The following is a 27,473-nucleotide window of genomic DNA, read 5'->3' on the forward strand; positions in this document are numbered from 1 at the left end:
GCTGGTTCAGGTCTGGAACATTCACCAGCCTATTTTCTATAACTGCTGTGTTGTTTTAATATATTGCAAATGTTTAAAGTTGCTTTTTTACAGTATTGATACTTCAGTATATACATCATATTATGGCTGTAAATTGATTACTTTGCCTGTAAAAGGCTGTTTTAAGTGAAGATTATTGCACACACGCATGCATATGTCTCCATGCACTACAGATTTCAATACCATAATACATCCTACTCACCCTGTTTCAAGCAGAGTGCCCAAACCAAGATAAATCCAAGCCCATACACCAGCCAGGTATGTAAAGTCATGGATGCAGCACAGTAGTGATGGTCAGTGTCAGTGCTGGAGGAGACCGAGCCAGAGATTTCCTCTGTCTCTCATCTAATAGTCCACCAAAACCAGACAGAGAGAGAAACCTAAAGCAGAGATCCCACTTTCCAAAGCCAGAGCAGCCCGAGTGTCTCTCTCCAGCCCAGCCTCAACGGAGCTCACGCAGTGCGTGAGTTAACTGCCAGTGAGTGTCCAGCGAGAGGGGGAGCCAACCATCCAGGCAGCCAGTCAGCTCAGCATGCAGCCAGTCAGGCAAAGAGACGAGGGGGAGGAAGATAAATGGGTGAAGGAACTAAATAAATGAATGTCTTCCTCAGCGGTACCCTCACGTCCTGAGTAGGTTCGATCAGAAAAAAGAGAAAAAAAAGTCTTCTCTCATGTCAATCCCCTGAAGAAAAAACCTGAAAGAACCACTTTCTCTCATCACAGAGGTGAAAACAAATAGTGAGTGTGGTCCTTTTCCAGTTTGGGGAAAACACATCAATCAGGATTAATTCTTGATTGATAATTCATCGCTTCTAATAATAGCCCTATCACAATGTGTTAAAAGCCCAGGCGCTAAATGAGATGGCACGCCAGGGGGCTGCAGGTTGTTTTATATGTGAGTGTGTGTGTGTTTCAGGAGCGTTGCCAAAGGACACACACACACACACACACACCGTCCCAATAGGGCAGGTTATCTCTGCTCTGTGCACCAGTGTGCTTGCACACTGGGGAGAAAATTCTATCTAATCAAGAATTAAAGAGTAAATCCTTTCTTAGAGACTGTAATGCCAGAGGATAAGGCAGGCTTTGTGGTAAGCCCTCTTTCCCTCCCCACCCAAAGCAACATATGGTCCAGCCTGATAGATGGCTGCCAATGATCGCTGTCATTCATATTAAGACATATTTAGAGTGGCGGGTGCAGATTTTTCCCCACATAATTTCTTGATTACAGCGGAATGCATCATTTACAAAAGAAAAAAATGCCTAATCATGTCATCTTTTTGTCATGTTTCTACACACACATACACTGCATATGTGCCTCTTTTTATTTGTAAGTGTGTGCAGCTGTGTGTGAGTTGTCTCTTCTCGCTGTGCTTTTATTCATGAGTCATTGTTTGTGTGTGAGTGTGTGTGTGAAAGAAAAACAGGGCGAGAGAAGAGAAATGTCAGCAGTGTGAACAATCTGTGTGAAGCATATGGTCGGTAGAAGTGTCCGTGTGTGTGCACGAGGAGGTGAGGGAGGAAAGATGCTGTTTTAAGCTTAAAGAGGAGCTTTTATGCTTATTTTCAGGTGCATACTTGTATTTGAACATGTTTACACGCTTTAATGTTGAAAAAAAAAACCACTTTATTTTTCTTATACTGGCTGTGCTGCAGCACCTCTTTTCACCCTCCGTCTGAAACGCTCTGTTTGAGCTCCTCCTCCTACCGAAAAGCCCAGTCTGCTCTGATTGGTCAGCTGGCCCACTGTTTCTGATCGGTCAACCGAACCAAACTCTTCAGACTCCGCTCCAGCTCCGCTCTAAATAGCTTTAATTGAGGGTGTGCCAAACTAGCCGCTAGGCAGGTGTTATGCAAATGTGTTACTTGGTGACATCACCACGTTGCGGAAGAAAAGGCGGGACTTCAAGCGAGGCTTTTCAGGGAGTTCAGGAGCAGTGTTTCTGTGGGGGAGAGTAACTCCCTCCCTCCCTCCCGTGTGTGTGTGCGTGTGTGAACTATAACCGTAAAGGAAGATTTTGCCATTTTGGGAAATACACTTATTCGCTTTTCTTGCTGAGAGTTAAATGAGAGGATTGACAATCTTTTCTTCTAATTTTCTGCCAGAAAGCAAAAAAATAATCACATTTCCCAAGATGTCAAACTTTAGCTTGAACACAAACTCTCGCCATAATAAAAGCCTTATCTTATGTGATATAAGTAACATTACATTTCGCATGCACACTCAAAAAAACACACCCACGCACCCGCACAACTCTACATCTCAAGATCCCCACATTCGTCATGGACATGGGTGTTGAATCTACAATGTGAAATTTTCATATTGCATCAACGCAACCGAACCGAACGGTGTGAAGCATAAAAGAGCAGTCAGTTGTAAAAGTCCCAACGCTGATGTGCACATGCAATTTTTGTCTCGACCTTTTCCCTCTTCCCACTGCATCTCACAGCTCGTGTTCATTTATATTCTGCTGAGCTGCTTGAGCCTTTGAGTGATAAAGCCATGAAAGAGAAGAGTGAGAGGGAAGCGGGAAGAGCAGGTCCGGCAGTACTACAATGATGAAAGTGAGTCTTCCCCGAGCTGCTCCTGACTTATCTCATGACACACAATAGCTGTTTTAAATACCCTTGAAGTCTTCAGCGGTAACTAGTTTGGAGCGACAGTGACAAGAATAGGAGAAGGCTACATGGCTTTAAATTCTTGATGAAATTGCAATTAAGACACCAGAAGAAGAACCGAGCCCCGAGGCTGTGCAAGGCAACGACCAAAAAGAAACAACAAGGATGCGAGGAGGAAATACATGAAAAGTTAATTCTGCTCTGTGGGCTTTAATTCTGGCCGTCTGTCATCTTGCATACAACCCTCCCCCTAAAAAGTGGAGAGGAGATGAAACTGAAAATGGCCATTAAGTCTTGTGTATTAACCACAGCCCAGTGGCTGCTCTGCAGCTTTAATGAGCAGTAATCCACTATAGTGTCGGACCACAATACTTCACAACGTGGAGAGATATTCTGCAGGCTGTGTGCAGCTGAATCAAAACAAAAGTCTAGAAACTTCACTTTCAGATTCCACTTTGATGCCCCACCAGTTTGGAGAAATCCTCAGGGGTCTCTTTCGCTTCCCCTTAGGGACAGTTTTTGTGCTTTTTGTCACATGTCCCCTGATTATCGCCTTAACGCTGGCACTGGTGAGATTAACTGCCGGAGCCTTGAAGGGAAAACTGCCTTTTAGCACCCAGAATATCAAGTAATTGAAAAGTTTGACCGGATGTATGTGCCTCTGCAGTTTCACACTAAAGGGAGTGCAAAGCCGGATTCTCCTTATAAAGCAAAGGAGACGTCTCAGCAAAAGGCTTTAAGCTCCAGTTGTGGAAATGTAAGCACTTCTGAATTTTGCTTTATTACCCTCTAAATCATGGTCCCCAGCATTCTGGTTACAATGCACATGAATTCACAAAATACACGTTTTCTATTTGAAGAGTTTATGTACTCAATATAATATTCATTTATGTGGATTTGCTTCACATAAGTTAATATCTAATGGACATATTGTAACCGATCCATTCCCACAATTTATTGAAATGTCTGCTTGCTTGTGTGTAATCATTCTTGAAATGCAGGAGCACAGATCATTTCAGATATCTTTTGTCCATGTTATGATCTTCTACATTCAAAATCCTAAAATGATTCTTGCTGACACCTAGATTTCTTTTAAGGATTGCAATCCAGCCAATGCTAATTTACTGACCTACTAATCTCCCGTGATGGGTGAGTGGAGGGTCCAGAGAAACTACCGAGTTAACACAATTATACGTCCTCTCAAGCATGTAAGCGCTGCTCCTCTCAGCTTCTTATCAGCCCGTGGCATCCTAAGACGAACGGGCCAATCAGTGGCCGTGTGTTTTGTGCATGGCTGCTCTGTCTCCCTGCCCAGCAGTCCTGAGGGGGAAGCCCCCAGGGGTGGCCTCCACCATCTGCTGCTGTCACTGGGGGTGGCACCATCACGTTCGCAGTGCCATGCAGCCCAATGACCCTCTCGTCAACTGTTTCCCTCACCAGGTTATTCACAGCTGCATGATGCACACTGGTTGCTGATCCAGAGGCATGTTCTGTATTGGCTTGCAGGAAGGCTTCGATTTAATGCACAAACTAGCCACCCAATTCGACTGTTATCAGGCCATTAAACAGGCGTTATCAGTCGCTATACGCACCATAGATGTTGTTCATTTGGGGCCTACTACCAGCCTAGTCGCACAGCAGTTTGTGAAGTAGTAGTATTGATTCATGTACGTACATAGTCACGAATTTCAATTTTTTTTCGTGATGGTAAGCAGGAAATCAATTCGTATGTAATCCATATAATTGTGAAGCAGGAAGTATAGAGAGAGAGAGAGAGGTAAGGAGGCGGTTGAGGTTGACGTTTGGGTTAAAAAACACAGGACTTTCGTCCATGAGACCGGTGTTCGTACCCCGTGTGAAACCACAAGTCAACATTGATTTATTTGTCAACTTACATACTTAAGTTACAGCACTTCCGGAGTTACTTTAACCCAAACTGCGATATTTTCCTAAACCTAACTAAGTTTTGTTGCCTAAGCCTAACCAAGCCGATCTTAAACCTAACTAAGTAGTTTTATTTTGAAAAGACTGAACGCGTTGACACGTGTTGCTGGACATTCGTAGGAAAACGCATGAAAAATACATTGTTGAAAGTCGTGCTGAGCGTAGAAATAGATTACATTTCGTGACTATTTCACCAACTGCTGTGAGACTGTGTTGCTACTAGGCCTTTTTAAATTGTAAAAGTGAAAGTGAAACCTAAAAGTAACACGTTGAATGAAACATTTTGTTTTGAACATGATCAAAAAGAATTCTTTAGGTTTAGGTAACAAAAGTACTTAGTCAAGTTCAGGGACAAACATCATGTTTTGTAAGCAAAAGTGTCACACAGGATGTGAACCTCCTGGGCAAAATTCCTGTGCATTATCCCCGACACCCACCTATATGGAGTTTCACGCTGTCTATACTACAGCACCTGACTTCCTCTTCTGCTCCTGTCATAACTACAGTCGCTAGGGGTCGCTGTTGTGTTGTTTTATACCTTCTTTTGGTGATCTACCATGTCAATAGATGATAAAACCTACTAGTGGGTGTAGTAGGCCCCTATTGACCCACATCTATGGTGCTTATAGCAACTGATAACACCTATTTAATAGCCTGACAACAGTCTAATCGGCTAAATGTTTGAACTCTATACACAAGTCTGAGTTTAAATTATGGATAGTGAATTGTCTCTCAGTGTTGAAATATCTTTAACAGCACTAAAAACACAGTTTTCCCAGTTTCAACACTCACAGCAAATCTCACATTTCACAATTAGGATATAATCATTTCACGGGATGCAACTCTAAAGCTGATATTTCCTCTCATGCAGCCATTTCAAACTTTTTTTGAGGAGCCGTTATCTGATTTCGGAGATTAATTTTCCCCTTGGCTATACAGCGTCTGGCATGGAGAATCAAACCAGTATTTGAAGGCCTGCTGGGGGGACATGCCTGCCTGATATGCTGCAGCAGCACTTCACTCGCGATGCTAATTGGATGTTTGGACTATTTTTAAAAGGTCCACTGAATGAACCCTCGGCCAGCCTTTTAAAGAGCGCTTGATAAATAATTAAATCGACACAGATAGAGGACAAGAATATTTAACTCTACCCCCATTTAAAGGCTTAGCTTTACCAACCATCAGCTCAATAATCTCTTAATTTAAACATCCCCCCCAATCTCCAAAGCTTAGAGGCAGCATCTGCTACACACACTTCTTTATAAAACCTGGGACATGTTGACATCTGTTTTCCTAATAACTTTCATTCAGTGCCCATTTAGTTACTGTCTGCATACTGAACCAGCGTATCCAAATCCATGTTATCACTGACACAAGTTACACCACAAAGGCCAAATACTCCGCTGTAAGTCCCCTATAGCATCAGGATGCAGCTTATCTTGGCCCACATTAATAAATCTATGTATGTTTGTCATTTATAGATCTTATCGTTTGTGAAATCAATGGCTGCTGGGCTCTCGGGGGATTTGTAACAGGTGGGGTGTTATGCTCCCTAGAGACAAATCAAAACATGCAACCCTATCTTCTGTCATCGCCTGTGATAGACATAGACAGGAACATTAAAAGCCCTGCCTCATGAATAATAAGAGATGAAGCGTGATTCAGAAGCATGTTTTCAACACGAGGGCTTGACATAGTGAGGAAATGTGAGAGTTAAGACGCTGCCAGGAGCTTTGGAGGCTGACCTGATAGCACACTGATGCCAGCGCCCGCTTTATTTGAATGCCAAGTCAAAAACACAACACACCCTTCCCATCCCTGCCAGCTTCATATCTTAATCCTCCTCCGGCTTTATCACTTAAATCACCTTTAAGAACAAAAGCAGATCCTATATAAGTGGCTCGCTGTACCTATGGCCTGCGTGTCATCCCTCTTCAGCTCCCTGAACTGATTTTGACTCCAGGCCACCGGCTCTGTGAGGGAATATGAATGGCATTAGCTCTGGGCTGTTGCCATGGTTTTGACTTATTTACTGTACATCAGCCCACTGACTTCAAACAGCACGCAGGACACGTTTTGGCTGCCATATTAGTGTCAGTGTTATCATCCAAAGGACACATTTCCACTGGGTGATTTAAAACATTTAACTGTGGCTGCTTCTAAAACAACAGAAAGTTAGGAGCAAATGCAAAAAGTCCTGTAAGCTGAAAACATACTGACCAATAGAAAATGTGCATTATTGTAATATTATAAATCAAATCCACACTTTATATATTGTTTTTCATTAATATTACATATATAGAAAACATATGAATTCCAATAAGATCAAAACAGAAACGATGATCATTAAAAATGGGATGGAAAACACAGTTTTCTCATTTTGGCTCCTAATGAATAACATACTGTACATCTCAGAGTTCATTTGTGTTTTTAATGTCTTGTGCAGCTGTTTCCTTGAGCAGCAGCTGGTTTCACATTTTTATGAAACCACATGTAGGAACGTCACAGACATTTACATTTGCTCCATAATCACTGTGCTTAGAAGTGAATAAATGGATTATTGAAGGCTTCAAAGGACAGAATTTGACAAAATATATTATTCTAAACTGTTTCAGGCCAAATCAATATAAGAATAGTAAGAAATAGATGTGTGGGAAAAAGTCGATACAGCATAGTATTGCGATATTTTGCGTGGCAATATTGTATCGTCACACGGACGTCAAGTATTGATCTTTTATTAAATTAAACTATTAACCTCCTAACAATCTGATGGCCGCCATTCTGTCTTTCAGAGGTTGTAGCGGGCTCAGTCTTAAAGCTAGAGTGAAGATGCTGGTATCATATGAAACTAGAAAACATGTCATGTTAGTTTGTCAGGAAGAATGTTAATTAACGCTAAAAGTTACGATAAATTTTGGCAAGGAAAAACTGTCAGGGCCATTTTCACAGGGGTCCCTTGACCTCTATACTCAGGATATGTGAATGATAACTCTGAAATGAACAGAGAAAAAACCTTATCTTATTAAATAAATCAGATGTTGACAAAATGCATAATTTGCAGCGAAAAAAGGTAATAAACCGCAATAAGATCGTATTGTGACGTAAGTATTGTGATAATATTGTATCGTGGGGCCTCTGGTGATTCCCACCCCTAGTAAGACACTCATATTTGATCCCCTTACAGATTCAACTGGTTGTGTAATATTAATTTGGGTTCAAGGCTGTCAAGCAAGGAAATTGCGCAAAAGCTTTGGCAGAGCGATATTTATGAATGGAGGCAGAGAGTTGCTTTGTTACGTCATCAACAATCACACGGTATTATCTGATAATGAATGACAAAATATGGCTACTTTAAACAATGACTTACGGTAGCGCAGGTGTAAGAAATTTGGCATTTAAGGACAGAATCTTAAAATTAGTACAGTGCATAGTGCCATGCTGAAACCATAGCGATTCTGTCTCTGAGCTTATGTTTATGCAGTGGACTAAAATCTGTTTTTTGGAGAAATCTTGCAGCATATTTCAGGATTCCAGTAGCATTAGTGTTGCAGTTGTTGCATGGATGGGTAGGCTTTGGTTGCCAAAATGTCCTATGTCCCACTTACTTATGTCCCACTTACACAACAAAAAGAAAAACTCTGATTGCACCATGAGTTATATAAATATATAGTCATCACAATAGAGGCATATTAAGGCTCTACTTTTTACTTTTCACTTTTCTCATATACCTAAAGAATAGATATATCTGACTCTATAGGTCAAAAACAGCTTTGTTGATTTCACCCAGACAGATCAAATGAAATTAGATTATTTTTTGCAAATTGCACAACCTAATGACCTTAATATGAGTTTGCAGGACAGTGTTACACTGGTGTTATTTTAATAAATAAAATAATCCAAGTCAAAGTTAAAGCATGCTTTTCATTTCAATGATGAAAGGAGGAATGATATAAATGATAAGACAAAAATTGTGTCATTTGCTGACTTGACTTATTCCTGTTTCAAAGGAAACAAGGAGCAAATTATCATGGCGAAGATTTTAAATGTATGTATACTGACTGAGGCAGAGAGATAAAACACATCCTGTGATTAGATCAGCATTGGACTGTGTAGCCTATAATACATCTCAGCACCAGAGACGTTGCTGTGAAAATTAGGGTGTAATCAAATTCAAACCAAGACTCTGCTAAGAGACATCTGTGCCAGCCTTTCAAGTGCAAATGCTGACACAATAGAAGGCAACAGGCTGAGGATGCTGCATGTATGTTCTCTCTCAGAAATCAGGTGAAAAGGCAGCTACAGTACGAAACCTCTGAACTGAACTGAAAAATATCTTCATGCAAACAAAACATTTCTCTCTGGTATTTATGCAATAAATGGATAACCAGAAGAAATGCAGAGATGGATGTCACTCCACGCAGGCAAAAACTGATTTAATCCTATAAACAGAAATAAAGTAGTTTGACAAGATATAAAAAGCACCAGTTCTTAAAGATGAACCCAAAGAGCCTGACATCTGTAGCCTAAATGAGGATTCATGATATTGCTCCTCTGCTTATATGTTTCAAACAAAATATCATCCTTCTCCACTGAATGAAGTCAATTTGAGGGGAATTGAAAAAGCAAGACTGGAAAATTGTGTTATATGGTTACGTTTAGCTGTTGGATTATTGCTGCTACAAAGTGATCTGAAACTTGGAGAGCTGGTCTCACTGAATATCTTTAAAGTGCTTCTAAAAGATTTGGAAACAAGCACATCTGGCTGTAGATGTTTTGAATGTTGATGAATGTTTTTTGATACCTTATGATTCTGTAATTTGCTCTTTGTCTTCGTTTTCAATTGTAATGTTTGTTTTATGTCTGCAACTGTGTAACTGTGCTGCTGCCTATCTTGGCCAGGACACTCTTGGAAAAGAGATTTTTAATCTCAATGATTTTTTTTTTTACTCCTAGTTAAATAAAGGTTAAATACAAATAAAATAAAAATTGGCTTCGAGGTACAGTTCATCAAATCTGCATCCTCTTTAAGTAAATGAAATGATGTTACATCAGAAACTATGTCATGGGGCGTTATAAAGAGTTAAAGATAATATAAATGACACAACCTACAGTATAATGGCCTCAGAGGAGGTGGAGATTGAGTAAAATATGCATAATTATAGATGTTAATGTTCATGAAATCTGCATCCTCTGTAAGTAAATGAGATGCTGTTACATCAGAAACTATGTTATGAGGCGTTATAAAGATTTAAAGATAATATAAATGACACAGCCAAGAGTATAATGGCCTCAGAGGAAGTGGAGATGGAGTAAAATATGCATAATTATAGATGTGAGTGTACACACGCTCTATAGCAGCCAGTAGATGGCGGTGTTGAGCTTTAAGAGACCTCATACAGACCGGAAGAAGAAGAAGAAGAAGAGGAAGAAGCGGAAGCAGCAGAAGAAGAAGCTCACACGTGTGTCCAACATGTCTGCTCACAGTGTTGTTGTCGTGTGTTTAGATGCCATGAGCTGTGTTTACTAGTTTTAACTAGTTTGACGCCGTGTTATTTCATAAACAGGACAGTAAACGTATCTTTTGGCAGAGATTTAAAGCTTCAGGATGGCGCAGAGGAAGAAGAAATTCACCAAGAGGAGGAGGCACGGAGCCGAGCCTGACTTTGAGCTGGCTGCTGAAGTTAAGGACGATGATTCTGTAAGGAAACAATATTTACATTTAAAACAACTTACTGTTGGCAGCTGATATATATCGGTGGTGGCAGCTTTTGATGTATTACCATGTCAGCATACCTCATAAGTATAGGTAGACTATTTACCAGGTTATACAGGTATCTGGGGGTATAGCTCAGTGGTAGAGCATTTGACTGCAGATCAAGAGGTCCCCGGTTCAAATCCGGATGCCCCCTAAGAGATGTTTTGAACAATTTGACTTATGATATATAAAAAATATATATATAACATGTGCAGGGTGATTATATCTGTGTTTGCTATACTCAAAGCACTCTAATGGTAACTCTACATAGGTATAAAAAAGGGCTGTACGATTTTGACAAAATATCTATTTGCGATTATTTGGACTGATATTGCGATACGATTTGCGATTTTAGAGGGATTGATAATTTTTACATCATTATTCCAATTTTTTATTGAAAAACATTAAAATTATGTTGTGATTTTTGCGTGGATTTGTACCAAACAAAGATGTTTTCTTAAGTCTGTAGAATATGATGTGTAGACCAGGACATCTCAATATTTAATTTAAAATGGTATTTTGACACACAGTTTACCTTTAACAAATATTGCAAGTACTTAAAATCCTACGATTTGAAAATTGCAGTAGGTCATATTGTGATATCGATAAAATTTGATTAATTGTGCAGCTCTAGTATGACATATATTCATAAGCATGTGACTTAAGTGTAAGTGTTGAAAAATTAGTTTATATAAATTATAGCATAATAGCCTCTATATGTGTTCTGTTGTCACCTCATTTGTTTAATCTCTGCCACTTTATAATTACACTTATTCTGCGACCTGTACATTGCTCAAATGCAAGTACGCTGTTTCTGTACATGTAACATCCATGCAACCATATCTACATCCATCATATGTGATGTACATGAAGGCTGTCCTCCACCAAAGAAATTCTTAGTTGACTTAACACTTGTTGATTTGGTCGACTAATCTGTTAGTTGATTTAATCGACAGATCTGTAAAACTGAGTTTCTCCACAAAGAATCACACAGAAGCACCACTTTAAATCTTCTGTTTACCGGAGATGTGCTCATAAATTGCATGAATAAAAAACGACTAATAGACTAAAGAAATCTTATTGACTAAGACCAAAATGACCGATTAGTCAACTAATTGACGAAGAGGGGGCAGCCCTTATGTAGGCTACATTACTTTTGAAATGATGCCATTTTTTTATACTAATTGTTTACCTACCTCAGGATGCATTTACTGCTGAAACAGTCTGCTATTCGTTTAGTCAGTCAACAGAAAATCACTCAACAATTTTGCTAACCGATCAATCCCCAAAAGTCCATCTCCACTCAAAAATGTGTTTTGCTTATTATTGCATTATTACATGTGTAGAGTGACGTATATGTAGAGTTTGACACTAGAAGGCTGTTTTCACATTCATCTGCTGAAGGGGGAAAGTTTCTCCTTAAATCTGAGTTTAACACGTGTGTGTATACGAGCAGGATTTCGTGACATCACGACCAGTATGGAGCCAGTCCAGTATGAAACTTACACAGTGTGATGTGGAAACCTGAAACCTCCAGTGCACATAACACTGGGAATGGATTTTTCAGTGAAGCAGGAGACATCCTGTGTCCAGCAGTGAACAAAATTAGCATATTCAGAGACTGCTGGAACACTTCAACCTCTGTACCTGCACTCCTGTCATGTTGTTAACAAGCTATTTTTGTGTTTTCTCATCGGTCTCACAGCTAGGGAGGAAATTCCCGCGGTTCCCGAACACATCAGACTGCCTGTCAGATGTGGAGCCTGACACCAGACAGCTGGTCAGGGCCCAGAACAAGAAGAAGAAGAAGTCTGGAGGCTTTCAGTCCATGGGTAAGACCAAGTGAAGAGTCTACCTGTGTGTATTCATTAGACCACTGTTTCCCCAGAGGCACCATTGTTTAACTACATTCTGCATGGTTTCAGGTCTCAGTTACCCTGTATATAAAGGCATCATGAAGAAGGGTTACATAGTCCCTACTCCGATCCAAAGAAAAGTAAGTCCACTGCAGGATCCTGTAATCAAACATTTGTGACTTCTAACAGCACAGTATTTCACACCCAATCCTTCTCTCCACCACTTCAGACTGTCCCGGTGATTTTGGATGGCAAGGATATCGTAGCCATGGCGAGGACCGGCAGCGGTAAGACGGCCGCCTTCCTGGTGCCCATGTTTGAGAAGCTGAAGGCCCCGCAAGCCCAAACAGGAGCCAGGGCCCTCATCCTGACCCCCACCAGAGAGCTGGCCCTGCAGACCATGAAATTCACAAAAGAGGTCAGACGAACAGACTGATGAGTGTTTACTATTAATAAAAATCAACTTCATTTATATAGCATGGTTCAAAACCAAATTACAAAGTGCTTTACAAGATAGAAAAAAATCTTTAAAAGTTACAAAACATCGAGCAAAAGAGCTACATGTGAGAAAAGCCCATACATTCATTGAATGTAGTAATGTAATGTGCAATGTATGAAAATGTTTCGTCATTATTTACTTATTTATTCAATTACTATGTGAATTTTTATTCTTCGCCTGGTCCTCGTGTGAGTCAGTATGTACGGGGCCACACGAGGTGCCATTGTGCATCTCTGCCCCTTATTTATTTATTTAGGTATTTATTTATTTATAAATGTATTCATTCTGTGTTTCTGTGAGTTTGTGTATGGTCGGGGTAGATTGTAAAACTGATTTGCTCTTCTGGGATAAATAAAATTGTCTGAATCTGAAAAAGGTACAAAAAAGTAAAATGAAACAATATAAAATAATTAAAATAGTCCTTAAAATAAAAGTTAAGAGAATGTCTTCGTATACAGATACAAGTGAAAATTCAGGTCACAATTCCTGTGAAGGCACACTTGTAATTGCAATAATATGTCGTTCATCTAGGTGTTCAAGTTGTCTATTGTTACATGTAGTTATATTTTCTGGGTTAAAAAACCTTAAATGACAGTTTAGTTAATTTGCAGAAGAGCCTCTGTGATCATGTTTTAGTGCTGCTGACCCTGATTTCTCTCTCTCACTGTGTTGTGGTATTGTAGTTGGGGAAATTCACCGGCCTCAGGACTGCCTTGATCCTCGGAGGAGACAGGTGTGTGATCTCTGTCTTCTTGTTCTGTCAGTTTTCTGTTGTACTCTGAGATCAGTAAGTGAATGTAAATGTCTCTGCTCTTTTCCAGAATGGATGACCAGTTTGCCGCTCTTCATGAAAACCCCGACATGTGAGTCTTTTGTTGTAGCGCTAACTCATGATGTTGTTTCTTCCCATCCATGTACTTACTGTATGTTGTAATCCTGTATGTTGGTCGGTGGCACAAAGCGGCTCAAGTTAAGATTTTCCTCAAAGTCAGAGTTAAGGTTTTCCTTAAAGTAAAATCGGTTGCACAAAACACCCATAAGTCTTCTGTTCACTTAAGTATTTAAGGTTTTCTCCATATTTTGGTCTTATACAGTTGCACAAAAGACCTTAGCAACCAAAGTAAGGAAAAAAACGTAAGGTTCCTCTGACTCTCTCTTAACCACAACATGGCCAAGTTTATGGCAATAAATGAAGGAAATGAACGCATCCCGAGAAGAGTGTTTTGCGGCCGGGTGAATATGCTGAACGATGACCAATTGATTTTACACTATATTTGACTGGAGGCTGCATTACCACACAGGCTTGCAGTTGGGCACTACCGGAGAGGCGGTGCGTTAATGCGCAGATACATCTGCCTCAAAACAGTGTTGTTTATGGGGGGAGAGCTGGCCCACAAATGTGACTTTTAGGTACATCTACACTCACACAAACAGAGGGATGAGGAGACAAGACGCCCCTTGGCAATTAATGATTGCTCTACGGTTTTGTGCTACGGGATTTTTCCAGTCCGTAATAGGCGACGGATTTCATGTCCACAGATCAACAGTGTGCCGCGTCATTCACTGAGTTTCAAACGGCCTTACCCGTCTGCTGAACACTGTGGTGAAGTTCCCGTCAAAACAAGAGGAGAATGAGATAGTGGCGCACTTCTTTAATGTTGCCGACAGATGGGACCCACAGGGTTCAACCGCCTGTAATTTATGAAGATCAATTTGTTACCAGAAAACATTCAATCAATGTCCAATTAGTAAATGCCTTAAAGTTTGTCTTTAACTAAGGAAGCCTTTTACGATTTAAGATGTGCAACACCCTTAAGTAAGTTCCTCAGCTAAGGAGAGTGTCAGCCTTAAGTATCATACTTAAGGTGAAAACTTCAGGTGCTTTGTGCAACTGGTCCCTGACCTGTCCTCCCCCACTCCCCTCCCCCCTCCCCCCACAGAATCATCGGTACCCCCGGTCGTCTCATGCACGTTATCAGGGACATGAACCTGAAGCTGCAGAGTGTGGAGTACGTGGTGTTTGATGAGGCCGACAGGTGAGAATTGGGATTGTTTAAAGGTGTCATATTTTCATTTCACACCTGCATGCATTGTATGTGTGAACATGTCGACGTTTTACTCCTTCGCTCAGGTTGTTTGAGATGGGTTTTGCCGAGCAGCTTCAGGAGATCATCCGGAGGCTTCCAGACACCAGACAGACTCTGCTGTTCTCCGCCACGCTGCCCAAACTGCTGGTGGAGTTCGCCAGAGCCGGTGAGATCACTTATCAGTTCTGTTTTACATGATGTATCCATCAAGATTAAAGATATCATCATAATATGCATAATAACATATTTGTGTTCAAGACCGAAGCTAACTAAATACGATTTTTTAAAATATATATTTCCAGGGCTGACTGAACCAGTGTTGATTCGTTTGGATGTGGATTCTAAACTGAGTGACCAGATTAAGGTAAAGAGTTTATTAAACACGAAAGAATTTTTCCTCCCATAGAAACCAATGTTTAAAGAGGAAAACATACTTTTATTATGATGAACACATTAAGGATGTGCTCCATGATAATTTATAATAATATGACAGAATTGCAATGTCAGTAACCTCCATCTGAGACCTGTTAATAATTGATCATTTAAATAAATATGTCCGTTAAGGCCCTGATCACACAGAGCGCATTTTGCAGATGGAAAACGCAAGCCGCACCGCACTGCCTTTTTGTTGCCCGGTCAGACACAGCGGTTTGCTGCATTTTTAAAAAAAAATTGTTGTTGGGCAACCACCGAATGAGTGATAACGTAAGCTCAACATAAACCATGAACTATACGCTACCTAATGCTTAATAGCACAGTTTAAATGAATGAAAACAACTTACCCGAAGTCTCAAGTACCGCACTAATTTGCAGATCATGGCAACTATGGTTGGTACAGTCATACAGATCCAGCAAAAGTGACCACAATGAAAAAAAATGCTAATGACGGTGGACACTTTTCCGCTTCAAGTTGAGTTTTTTCAGCTTGAGGCATTAAGGGCGCTCCTGTAAAAACACATAAGCAGTGCACAAAACTTTCATTGAAAACAATTACAAATGCCGCAACAGGCTGCTTAAATGCGCTCTGTGGTGCGTCTAAAGCTTGGAGCTAAATCCTCTCTTCATATCTGTCCATCCCGTTCATAATCTCAATTTCTCCTGTCTTCCTCAGCTGTCATTTTTCCATCTGCGTGTGGATGACAAGCAGGCGCTGCTGCTTCATCTGCTGAGGAATGTGGTGAAACCTCAGGAGCAGACGTTGGTTTTTGTAGCCACCAGACACCACGTAGAGTACGTCAGGGAGGTAAGATACAAACGGCAGAATAACTCAGCTGTGTCTCTCTTTGTGTGAAAGTTTCCTCGTAGCATAACATCAGCTTTGATTTATGTTATTTTCTTTTGTTTTGATCTCCAGCTGCTGACTACAGAAGGCATAGAGTGCGCCTACATCTACAGCGCCCTCGATCAGACCGCCAGAAAGATCAACATTGGGAAGTTTGTGCATCGTAAAGCCATGGTGCTAATTGTGACTGATGTTGCTGCCCGTGGTATAGACATCCCCATGCTGGACAACGTCATCAACTACAACTTCCCCTCCAAGCCCAAGCTCTTCTTGCACAGAGTTGGTGAGCGATTTATACAATGAAGAGATGAGAGTGATATGATAAATGAGGATTATTTGGTCATCACCTGTCTTTTTCCCTTCAAGGCCGTGTGGGACGTGCTGGACGCAGCGGCGTAGCCTGGAGTATGATTTGTGCAGACGAGATGGCTCTTGTCTACGACCTTCACCTTTTCCTCGGAAGACCTGTTCAGTTTGCCACACTCGAACACGCTCAAGGTAGGCTGCCAGGACTTCACCTGATGAATGAACTCTTGGATTGATCAGTTGTCACGATCTCTTATCTAAAACTCTCCTCCTCCAGATTCAGAGGGTGTGTTTGGTCGGGTCCCTCAGTCTATCCTGGATGACGAAGGTTCTCATCTGGTCACGGCTCACGAGAACTCTCAGGACCTGCAAAACCTGCACCACGTCTCCGAGAACGCCTACTTGCAGTATCTCAAGTCTCGGCCACACCCCGCACCGGAGTCCATCAGACGGGTCAAGAACACAGATCTGTCCAGCATGGCTGTCCATCCGTTACTAGGTCAGTTCGGAGGAAGATGAACTATGAAGAGAACAGTGATGATGGTACTCAGACAGTACTCGGTAACGGCCTCTGATTGATCTTGTTTCAGGGTCGGGTTTGGAGAAAATGGAACTGGAGCGCCTTCACATAGTTGATGCCATCAAAGGCTACAAATCCAAATCAGTGAGTTACAGTAGATGATGAATAGTGCTGAAATTTTCTTGCTGACCTTTGATAAAACATACAAACTTTCTCCTTTCGTCCTTTCGTAGACTATCTTTGAAATCAACTCTACCAGTAAGACCCAGGCGGGTGAGGTGATGCGGGCCAAGCGCTCCAAGGACACGCGGCTGGTGAACAAATTCAGCAAAAAGAGAGACAACATGGCTGCAGAAAGTCTGCTACACCAGCCCGCCAACCCCACCGCCACCACCACCACCGCCGACATGGATATCACACACAACACAGACGAAGAAGAGGACGAGATAAAGGCAAGAAACTCTCATTGCCTCTGTGGTGTTATGATTTGACACCAAGCATCTACAGCATGTTTTCTCTGGAGTGTTTTTTTTTTTTTTTTTTCATTGGTGCAAAAACAAAACAGTAATGAAACAACAATGTTAAGAACAGGAGAGAAATACCAAGAAAAAGACTACGAAAACAAGTTGACATTCAGAGCTTGACATGATACATAACAAACAAAACAAACATAACAAAACTAAAAAAAGGATGAAATAATGCTCATAATGATTCTAGTAATATCTTAAATAGATTAAAAATAGAAAAGATAATAATAATACATATTTTACTAATTTGACTAATCATTTAATCGACAAAATCAATTCAGCTCTAAAATATTTTTTTTATACTGTAAGAAGTTCCCCCCCTCCCGTCCCCCCTTTTTTATTTTCTATTAACTTATTTGATTTAATTTATAATTACTCTCGTATTTTTGTATTATTGTTTTTTTTTTTGTTATGTGTTTTTTTAATTCTATTCTTTCTTTTTGTCATTATTATTATTGTTATTTCTTTTCTTGGTTTTGTTTCAGTTTTGAATGTTGAGGTTGTTTTCTCTAGTGTACTTGACGGGTTTGTCTGTAAGCTCATCTACTTAAAAGTTGGTTTATAAACTGTTGTAATTACAAACAGCGGATTGTATATATGAAAACAGCCTTGAAAAAATTAAGTTTTTTAATAAGACAGAGCAGCATCTCTACTAAACGTATGTAATTATTATTGCAAATCCTCATTTTGTACTCGGCACTTAAAATGACAAACTAGATGTTTAAACATGTAATTCTTCATGTTTCCACCAGGGGGTGTTCTCTGCAGTGGTAGGTGGAAAAAAGAGAAGGCTGCAGGAAGATGGGGAAGAGGGACAGAAGGACAAGAGAAGCAGACAGTCGGGCAAAGATGAGGAGTATTACATCCCCTACAGACCCAAAGACTTCAACTCCGAGAGAGGGTGAGGCCTGAACCATTGAGATTTATTCTAAATGTGTTATCTGTGTGTGTTATTACCTGTGACTCATGGTCCGTGTGCTCTTAGGTTAAGTCTTGGCAAAGAGGGCACCGCCTTTGAACAGCAGGCGTCCTCCGCCGTCCTGGACCTCATGGGAGACGACGGAAACAAGCTAAACCAGAACAACAACATGATGAAATGGTGACAATTTAAATTCACTCTAAATCTGTCTCTCTCCTCCTCTTTCTGACAACCTCATGCTTCTGATTCTGCCACTTCTCACCATAATTCAGTGTCTCTCTATCATTCGTAGGGACCGTAAGAAGAAGCGCTTTGTGAGAGAAACAGGAGGAAAGGACGACCAGAAGAAGAAGCTCAGACTAGATGGTGGACAGACCATTGGCAACAACAAGAACAGGAAGAACCAGTATCCTCTTTGTGTATTTGTTTACTATTACTATTACTGTTCTCTCTCTCTCTCTCTCTCTCTCTCTCTCTCTCTCTCTCTCTCTCTCTCTCTCTCTCTCTCTCTCTCTCTCTCTCTCTCTCTCTCTCTCACTCTGACAATATTTAGCTGTATCGTTGAGACGTTGTATCACTTAACGACATTTCAGTTACGAGGAGTGGAAGAAAAAATACAGGGTCGATGACGGAGGATCTGGCTCAGATGGGGAAAGAGGAGGAGGACGAGGAGGGAGGAGGCCAGGAGGAGGAAGAGGAGGAGGAGGGGGAGGTAGGAGAGCAACTGTAGTCTTAACACTTACTAATCCATTACAGCTGATGGACCATAGGTTAAATGATCTATTTATCCATATTAAATAACCAAATGAGATAATCGTGTTAATTATTGAGCTTTAAAGATGTTAGTCGGTGGATTTTGCTACCTTTGAACAGAGCAAGGTTAGCTGTTTCCAGTCTTTGTGCTAAGCTAACTGGTGTTCTATTGAATGAACAGATACGAGTGGTATTGATCTTCTCATCTAACTCTAAAGTGAATGAACATATTTCCCAAAATGCCGAACTATTCCTTTAGGCCAGATCATTATATTGCCATTTTGAATCTTGATTATCCAACCTGTAAAGGCGTTGTGAAGATTGTCTGCTTTAATCTTCAACCAGAAAGAGAAGTCACTTTCTACATTTCAAGTCTATAGTATGTAAATCACATGTACCATTTAAAAAATACAACTGTTTCTGTATCCTCCGTCTCCCAGGCCCAGGCAGAGGTCGTGGTCGTGGCCGTGGTCGTGGTGCTAACTTCCAGAGCCCAGCGGGACAGCAGATGACGCCCGGCGGCCTCAAAGTGCGCTCGGAGCTGAAGACGAGCGACCAGATCCTGAGGCAGCGCAAGAAAGATCAGAAGCAACACTTCCTGCAGGGCGGAGGCCTGAAAAACCTGCGTACCAAGAACAAAAAGTATCTCGGTGAAGTTAAGAAGTCAGGCTTCGGGCGGGGTGGTCAGAAGAAGGGTAAGATGAGGAAGAGACTCTAAGGAGGACGCAGAGGGAGAACTGTCACGATGGAGTGAGATGAAGTGGCTGGATGATGAATACAATCATCTTCCCAAACCACCTTGAATAACGTCATTCATGTTTGTGGATTTAAAGGAGAAGACGAGTTGAGGAAAGCATCTCTACATTGTAGAGTTTAACAACTGAGCTCTAAATTTGCCACAGAGTATTTACAGGAATGATCCAGTGAACTGGAGCTCCCTGTTTTATGCGTGTTGGCAGATTAATGTATTTGATTACTGAGATATTTCTATACACATTATTAACTGATGGCAAAATACAGATGTGAATACAACAATGTTCTGTGTCTTCATTTGCAGTTTTTATTTTGTCAGTTCTATACAACTGCTTACTAAGGCCATTGTAAGTAAAAAAAAAAAAAAATTAAAAAAAGAGGGCTAGAGAGGGGGAGAGGGGGGCTATTTTCTGAGTTTTTCTCGTAAATTTGCTGCTTTTATCTCCGAGAATATCAGTTTATTCTAGTAAATGTACAACTCTAATCTCAGAGAATATCTGAGTTGTTTTTTTGTATTAATTTCCGAGATTAAAGGCGTATATTTACGAGAAAAAAACTTGGATATTCTCTGAGATTGAAGTGGCAAATTTACGAGAAAACCCCCACAAAATTTGTGAGATTATAAAGGTGTACATTTACGAAACAAATCCGAAAAATAATGGAGTGCAATCTCAGAAATTCTGAGTTTAATCTCGGAATATTAACCCCCCCCTCCCCCAACACCGTAACTATTTTTATTTGTTCCCTACATTGGCCCTAATACGCCGCTGTAGTTGCATACTAATACATACATATTACAACAACACAAGTATGTTTATGATGTGACTTTCCAAAATATTGACATTTTCATTCTTGAAGCTGTGTTTCTTATACAGTAATCTACTAAACTGCGCTGCACCAAATGTATGAGGAGGGACTCTGATATATAGACAATACTGGTTCTGGTCCATCACTTTTAAAAAGCAGGAATGTGTCTGGAAGAAAACCTTTAAGATGTGAGAAACTCTGGCTACATATGGTATGACAATAAAGCTCCATTAAACCGGTTTATAGTATCAGTGGAACTGTGGTCTGACTTTCTCTATCTGGTGTCCTTTTGGACAATTCTTTAAATGAAAACCCAGTCAGGGTAACCGCATGGCTTTGAAAGGATGTTTGATGTGACTTTGTTCCCCCGTCTTCTGCCTTTATATTTGTCGGTATGTTCGTGCTGGTGTAAAGTCTGGATTGCTCCCGGTTTGTGCTCCAGTGGATGATGACAAATGAGGTACTGGTTTGTGTGAGTGGGTTTTTTCTGTGAACCTCAAAACTGACTCTGGCTTCTTTAGGGAGACTCTAAAACATTCAGCTGCTCATTATTCATCTCCTCTGTAAAAAAAATAATGTTATCCACCAAATGATGTGTTCAGTGAAGGAGAAGCCACCGGTTCTGTGATGTGTAGGCCTAAGATTTTCTTCTTTTAATTTTCTGCTAATAATTACAGTTTTTCTCGATTGTTTGCACACATTTTCTGAAAGCATACCTCATATTCTCGGAACTATACACACAGACACAAAAACTCGCACACAAAACCCCAAACTCCACAAATCTCCTGCAAAATCAAACTCTGCACTTAAAACAATGTCTTCTCAAAAAGACATTTTTCGTTCAAATGACACACACACACACACACACACACCATGAAATGAATAGACATTTCTAAGAACTAATTGAACACGGATGTGCTCAATAGAAAACACTATCATGATAATCTTAGCAGTAGGCCTTATGCATTTTCTGTGTTACACTACATACTGTATGTACAGGAGCCTGTTGTATGTTGCATATTTTAATACTCAAATATAGAATAGAATAGAATGGAAAGCTTTATTGTCATCGTATTAAATACAACAAGATTCACAGTTGCCACTTCTGGTCAGTGCTTTAAAACAAATATTTGACAAGACTAAATGAGGCAGATAAAACATATAACAGGTAAAACACACACAGTTATAAAACAAATAAAACAGGTAAAGTAGATGTAATAAATACATATATATAGACAGAGGTATTACACTAGAGGAATAACATAGGTAAAATAGATGTAATGTAAACAGGTAATTGCACTTGTAAAATAGGTAGGGTAGATGTAATAAATAAAATGTAAACAAAGGTAGTTGCACTTGAGGTATATATATTGCATCAAAGAATATATTGCACAGTCAAATGTATTTCAAAGTCAGTGTATTAGTATTGCACAGATTTATTGTTTATTGCACCGATCTATTGTTTGAAAAACAAATACAAGAATAGAATGTGTTTTTATTCCTAAATATTGTATACAACTCAGCAAACACAGTTGTATTTGGAACGCATTCCTCATACAGAACAAACATTAGAAACTAGTAGGCCACTCGGAGAGTAAAGACCTCCGCCAAAGCCAAAAATTGCTTTTTCGTGAGACGGATCCGCTCCACCAGCTGCACCGAAAACATGAGCTCCTTGGCGGAGGTAAAAACAAAATAAGCCTTCTGCATTTACAGTACTGTAAGGAAAAAGAAAATGAGGCTGCATCCTGTCTTCTGTTTCAGTCTGGCCAAAGCATCTCATCAACATCACAGTCATTGTCTCCCTGACCTGTACCTGTACACTGTAAATACTGTGTATACAGTGGGAATATATTTCCTAATCTCTTGCATACTGTATATGAAACATACTTTTTGTTTACAGTATAATGGTCCACTTGCAACTACAGTACGCATTGAGTTTTGTATTGACGCAGTACTACAATACTGTAATGAGAGTAGATTTCTTACTCAACCTACTGTAAGCCTGCTTACTGCCCAGCCTCCCTCATTGTTAGACCATGGTCAACCAAAGTGGCCTGAATCTCATCAGAGATTGTCTCTCCTCTTCCTCCTCCTCCTCCTCCTGTTTTGAAGTGTGGTTTAGAACTGCAATCTGAGTATAAAGCAGTAAATATGATTGTATTTTATCAGAATTGGTTCAGCGGGTTGGTACATGAGTTACAGGTTGTGGTCATTGTGTCTCAAGTACTAGCATTTGTGTTTAAACAATTGAGCAAAACTGTTATTAGTTCAAATAAAATATATGATGGCCTCTTCATAAGGTACAATGCTACCCTCGTGTGGTGAAAAACTAACACTGCATGTGTGCATCAGAAAGTCCATGAAGTATTCAAGACTGCTGTGTTCCACTGTTTACTCACCACCACTAATGACTCAGGTGTCAATTATAACTTACAATTATTAGACATATATCCATATATATTTATAATATTAGAATTTAAGAGCTTGATGGATAGTGGTATTATGTTTCAACTGTGTTATTAAATTACTGTAATGGATTAAGTTTCAGCATGAATACCAACTGACTTATCTTGCTTTTGACATGTTTTTATTATTGTTTTATTTAGGTAATTAGTCTTTAAATATTTTTTTCATATCAAGGCTTGACCTTTTTTCAGAATTTCACCAAACCAAATTAAACAAGTTGTGCAGTTAATTTATTTTACATTAAGACATAGATTGTCATAGTTTAACTTTCTGTCTCACATCTGAGAAGCATCACATCCGACTGTTTTTTTTTCTGGCCCCATGTCAAATGATCATGTAATTTATTTCCTGCAGAAGATACAACAGTCGATCATCCTGTGATCAGTCTCAGAGGAAAGAGCAGCACTACACCAGTGAAAGGAGGGGAGACAAGTGGCTCAGTCCATCTGGATGTTGTTACAGTAAAGCTGTTTTTTGGATGATATGCGTACATGCCATCATAGGTTATTCATGGCTGTTCTTACTCCAGGCCTGAGATTTGTGCCTTCCAGTCGTCTGTGTGAAGGCTGCTAAAGATGGAAGAAAATGGGTGGTAGGTGGGTAATGTATTTGGTCCAAACACGGCAGAGTCACCATGGAGATTGTCACGAGACACACACCAGACCACTGTCATATTTCATAGCAGGGGGATCTTCCAAATAACAGTAATAAAACACACCAGTCACTCTGTCTAGGGGGTAAAGCAAGCAAAGTCTCAAGTTACTATGCAGTTTATAACAAGCCACAACAATAGTGTATGAATTAAAAAAAATCCAAAGTATATTTATAATTTATTAACAGCAGGTGTTATTCATATATTTGCACTTTTTTTTAGACTAATAATTATGAAGTTATACTGTTAATCATAAGTATAGAGAAAATAAAGCTATTATAGATTCAAGATTCAAGCCCTTTATTGTCATTGTGTAGTACAACGAAATTAGATTGTGACAATCCCATAGGTGCTAATGAAAAGATAATACAATAAAAAAAGAGATAGTGCAATATAAATATACAAAATATAAAAGATAGTACAATATAGAATATAAAAATACCATATGTATATTGATGAGATGACAGTTTTTCCAGATTATTGCACAAAGTGTCCGTCAGATAATTATATAATTATTGCACAGAGTGATCAGCATGTTATTGCACATATCCGTTACAGTAGATTAACAGTATTATGAAATTATTATAAAAACAAACAATAGATATAATATATAATATTAACAACACAAATGTAAAAATATAATAATAAAAACATGTTCTGTATTTTTGTGTTAAAAAGAACTGATTATGTGGCATCTCCAAATTAGGTTTATTAAATTATAAATATTGGAGTGGTTAACCCAACTGCAAGGAATCTCTGTCTGTCTGTGTGGGTATGTCCTTCAATATTAATATCAATATTAATTAATTAATATTAATTCAATATTAAACCATTCAATTTACCAATTTATCAGAGTCCCTACATTTAACCTGCATCAGACCGTTTGCGACACACGGCCTCTAGTTTGCGGCAGCTCTACGCGTTGCACACCTGGTTGTAGACGAACCAATTAGCTAGCGAGCCGACAGTTCGCGGAGATGTTTACGGAAAGGAAAAGCCCACATTCCTGGCGGGAAGGAGAAACTACTTTTTTAAACATTATGAAAGACTTGGGTGTCAACAGGTTTTTGGATATGCGTATATTAACTGCGGTTGAATATAGCCTGCTAAAGCTACATGCTGCTGGATAACGTTAACTCCTCTTCCCTGGAGTCAACGCGCTCGAGCGGACAGCCTCTACAGGAGCAGCACCTTTCTGCCACCGCAACTCAAACTGTGTAAGTTTATGCCACACTAACTTATAACACTAATATCATTGCCGTCGGCAAAATAACTGCTAAGCCGACAGGTGTTGTGTTGACGTCTGTTCTCCTGTCAAATAGTGTTGCCCTCCTCTTAACATGACAGCGCCCCCCTCGGTAGTTATAGGGCGAAGACGGTAAATTGCCAAGTTGTGAAACTCGATTGTTGGTTCCATTGCAACATCAGCGCCCAGCAGCAAAGTGTAACTGGAGCTGAGGTCCTCTTTCCAGGCTCCTTGGTTAGGGTTAGGGTTGGTTCAGGTTTAGGTAGTGGGAAACACATATGGACAATAAACAGTACTCAACACAACACCAGCCCGGCCGCCTGTGCATGTTAGTGCATGTGAGTCCCTCAGTGTGTGTCCCACTGGCTAGGTCAGGGGTCTGCAACCTGTGCGGCTCTTTAGCCCCTTGGCTCCCTGTGGCTTTGACAAAAAATTATATAGAAATGAATAATGGTTATTTTTTCTAACATTTTAACTTTAATTAATCATTGTTGTAGGCCTAGAGTGATTCTTACATTCACCAATTGCAAAAATGTGTAGCCTATATTAGGGATGCACCGATACCAATGGGCCGATACCCAAAGCCCAGGTATTGCTATCAGGACTGAAAAAGTGGGATTGGTGCATGCCTAGCCTTTACACTGAATAATAAAATACGTTTTAACATTTCAGTAAACTAAACTGTGTGTCTATGTACGTCTACGGCCCGTCACTTATCCTCTAATTTTGCCAATCCTTAATGGTGTTGGCTAGTCTTGAGTTTCCCTAGCTACAGTAGGTTTCCAAATCCCAAAATAAAGATAATTCTTAGAAAATAATGGAGAATTTAATAGTGCGTGGACAGATTTGTTTGCTTTTTGCAGCGAAAAATTTGCAAAAAAGTAATTGAAAGACATTTCCAGAATAAACACACTGGAAGCTCCTGTTGAAAAGAGATTCCAGCCAAATCTCCTCCAGATGATTCTTCAATATCCCGCCTTTCGTTTGCACTTGGGTCCTCACTGCATTTGACCTAGTAGGCGGTGTTACCTTCATTATGAGGCTCAAATATGTTTTGCGGCTCCAGACAGATTTTTTAATTTATTTTTTGGCCAAAAATGGCTCTTTTGATAGTAAAGGTTGCTGACCCCTGGGCTAGGTAATGCTCCTACTGCGGTTCCCCCCAGGTTAATGTTGTTTGCACTGTTTGCTGTTAGCACACCGCCATGGTTAGCACCTGCTAGCTGCCGGCTCAGCCGTCGCCATGTCGAGAGCCGTGTGTGGATGGCAATCTTGACCAAGACTGACTGAATATGCTTTGAATTCCGTTTATAGCTTATTTATAGTAAAACTTTTAACTATTAATAGTTAAACTATTAATACTGCAATACCGCACAGTAACAGTCCTGCATTTAATTTTTATATCAAGTGATGAGTGAAAGAGAGGCATTATAAGCATAATATACGTCCTACTGTTCTTGCAATTCTAATTTAATGCTGGATAGTTTAATGAATAATAATTCATCATGTTTTCATTGTTATATTTTCTGAGTAAAATCTGAATCTGCAATGTAACCTCTCTTTGTTGGGTAAATGTATTAGTACAATGTTTTCCTATGAAGTAGAACTAGAAGTACATCGCAATACTGCACAGTAAAAGTCCTGCATTCAAATTTTAAGTGAAGAGTAAAAGAGAGTCAATATCAGCACAATGTACTTAACTTTTTGTTCAAGATGAAGTTTTTGATTCTAATATAATGCAGAATCTGCAATGTTACCAGTAACATCTCTCTGTCAGGTAAATGTATTAGTAAAATTTTTCCTCGAAAGTAGAAGTACACAGTAAGTAGTAGCCTATACAGTTGAGTTCTATATTTTTAAGTGCTTTTGGGGCCTTTGGAAGTTATTTTGGGGTACAACTATAGTAACATAATTCAATAATTTTCACACCTAAATATCATAATACATCTATATCCCTTTTAGTTGGGTGCCCCCGGTGTTTTTTCCTGTGAACCAGACTGTACTGGTGTTTCTGATCGTGAGTTGCTGCGACTGGTTGTGCGAAACAACTATGTCATGGCAGGTGTATTGCTGAGGACCCAGGAAGCACAGTGTCGAGTGTGAAGTTGTTGCTGTTCTCGAGAAAGCTTCAAGCAGCCAGCAACACCACAGGCCAAGCATTCGGCCCGTTCTGAACAGGCATGTTTTACACTGCACAAGTTTCAGCAGACTGATGAAACACACACCTGAGCAAGCCATGGGCTGGCTATAAAAGGTTATTTGTGGAGAGCAACATCCAGATAGGGCATTTGTACTGTTTGTCCCCTAACTGTCTGGGACCAGAACAAACTGGAGTGAAGGAGGTTATGTTGCCTACGATATCAGTTAATCCTCACGCAGAGATACTGAGCTACAGCCTGCCTTTACCTCATATCCAGTCCTCTGTGAAACCATCCCTCAC

At 40.0% G+C, this 27,473-nt stretch overlaps 1 protein-coding gene and 1 non-coding gene across 2 annotated transcripts; both read left to right on the forward strand.

Moving 5' to 3' along the window:
- The first annotated feature begins 10,011 nt into the window (after positions 1-10,011).
- Positions 10,012-20,903, forward strand: ddx54 (DEAD (Asp-Glu-Ala-Asp) box polypeptide 54). Its single transcript, XM_074617084.1, has 20 exons — positions 10,012-10,300; positions 12,063-12,189; positions 12,283-12,353; positions 12,443-12,631; positions 13,396-13,445; positions 13,534-13,575; positions 14,653-14,748; positions 14,844-14,965; positions 15,102-15,163; positions 15,911-16,042; positions 16,154-16,364; positions 16,448-16,579; positions 16,665-16,886; positions 16,978-17,051; positions 17,141-17,359; positions 18,187-18,335; positions 18,420-18,533; positions 18,646-18,759; positions 18,947-19,065; positions 19,547-20,903. The coding sequence occupies exons 1-20, from the start codon at positions 10,208-10,210 to the stop codon at positions 19,822-19,824; spliced, it is 2,616 nt and encodes an 871-aa protein (XP_074473185.1). The 5' UTR covers positions 10,012-10,207; the 3' UTR covers positions 19,825-20,903.
- Positions 10,440-10,511, forward strand: trnac-gca (transfer RNA cysteine (anticodon GCA)). Its single transcript has one exon. It is a non-coding gene; the product is annotated as a tRNA-Cys (tRNA).
- Positions 20,904-27,473: the final 6,570 nt, after the last annotated feature.

This window comes from Sebastes fasciatus, chromosome 19 (genome assembly GCF_043250625.1).
Source record: "Sebastes fasciatus isolate fSebFas1 chromosome 19, fSebFas1.pri, whole genome shotgun sequence".
Lineage (NCBI taxonomy): Eukaryota > Metazoa > Chordata > Actinopteri > Perciformes > Sebastidae > Sebastes > Sebastes fasciatus.

Excerpts from the sequence above, each read along its gene's own strand:
- ddx54 (XM_074617084.1), top strand. The coding sequence starts at position 10,208 with ATGGCGCAGAGGAAGAAGAAATTCACCAAGAGGAGGAGGCACGGAGCC. Across the intron at positions 16,043-16,153 it reads ACGTAGAGTACGTCAGGGAG|CTGCTGACTACAGAAGGCAT; the intron begins GTAAGATACAAA and ends TTTGATCTCCAG. Across the intron at positions 18,760-18,946 it reads AACAAGAACAGGAAGAACCA|TTACGAGGAGTGGAAGAAAA; the intron begins GTATCCTCTTTG and ends ACGACATTTCAG.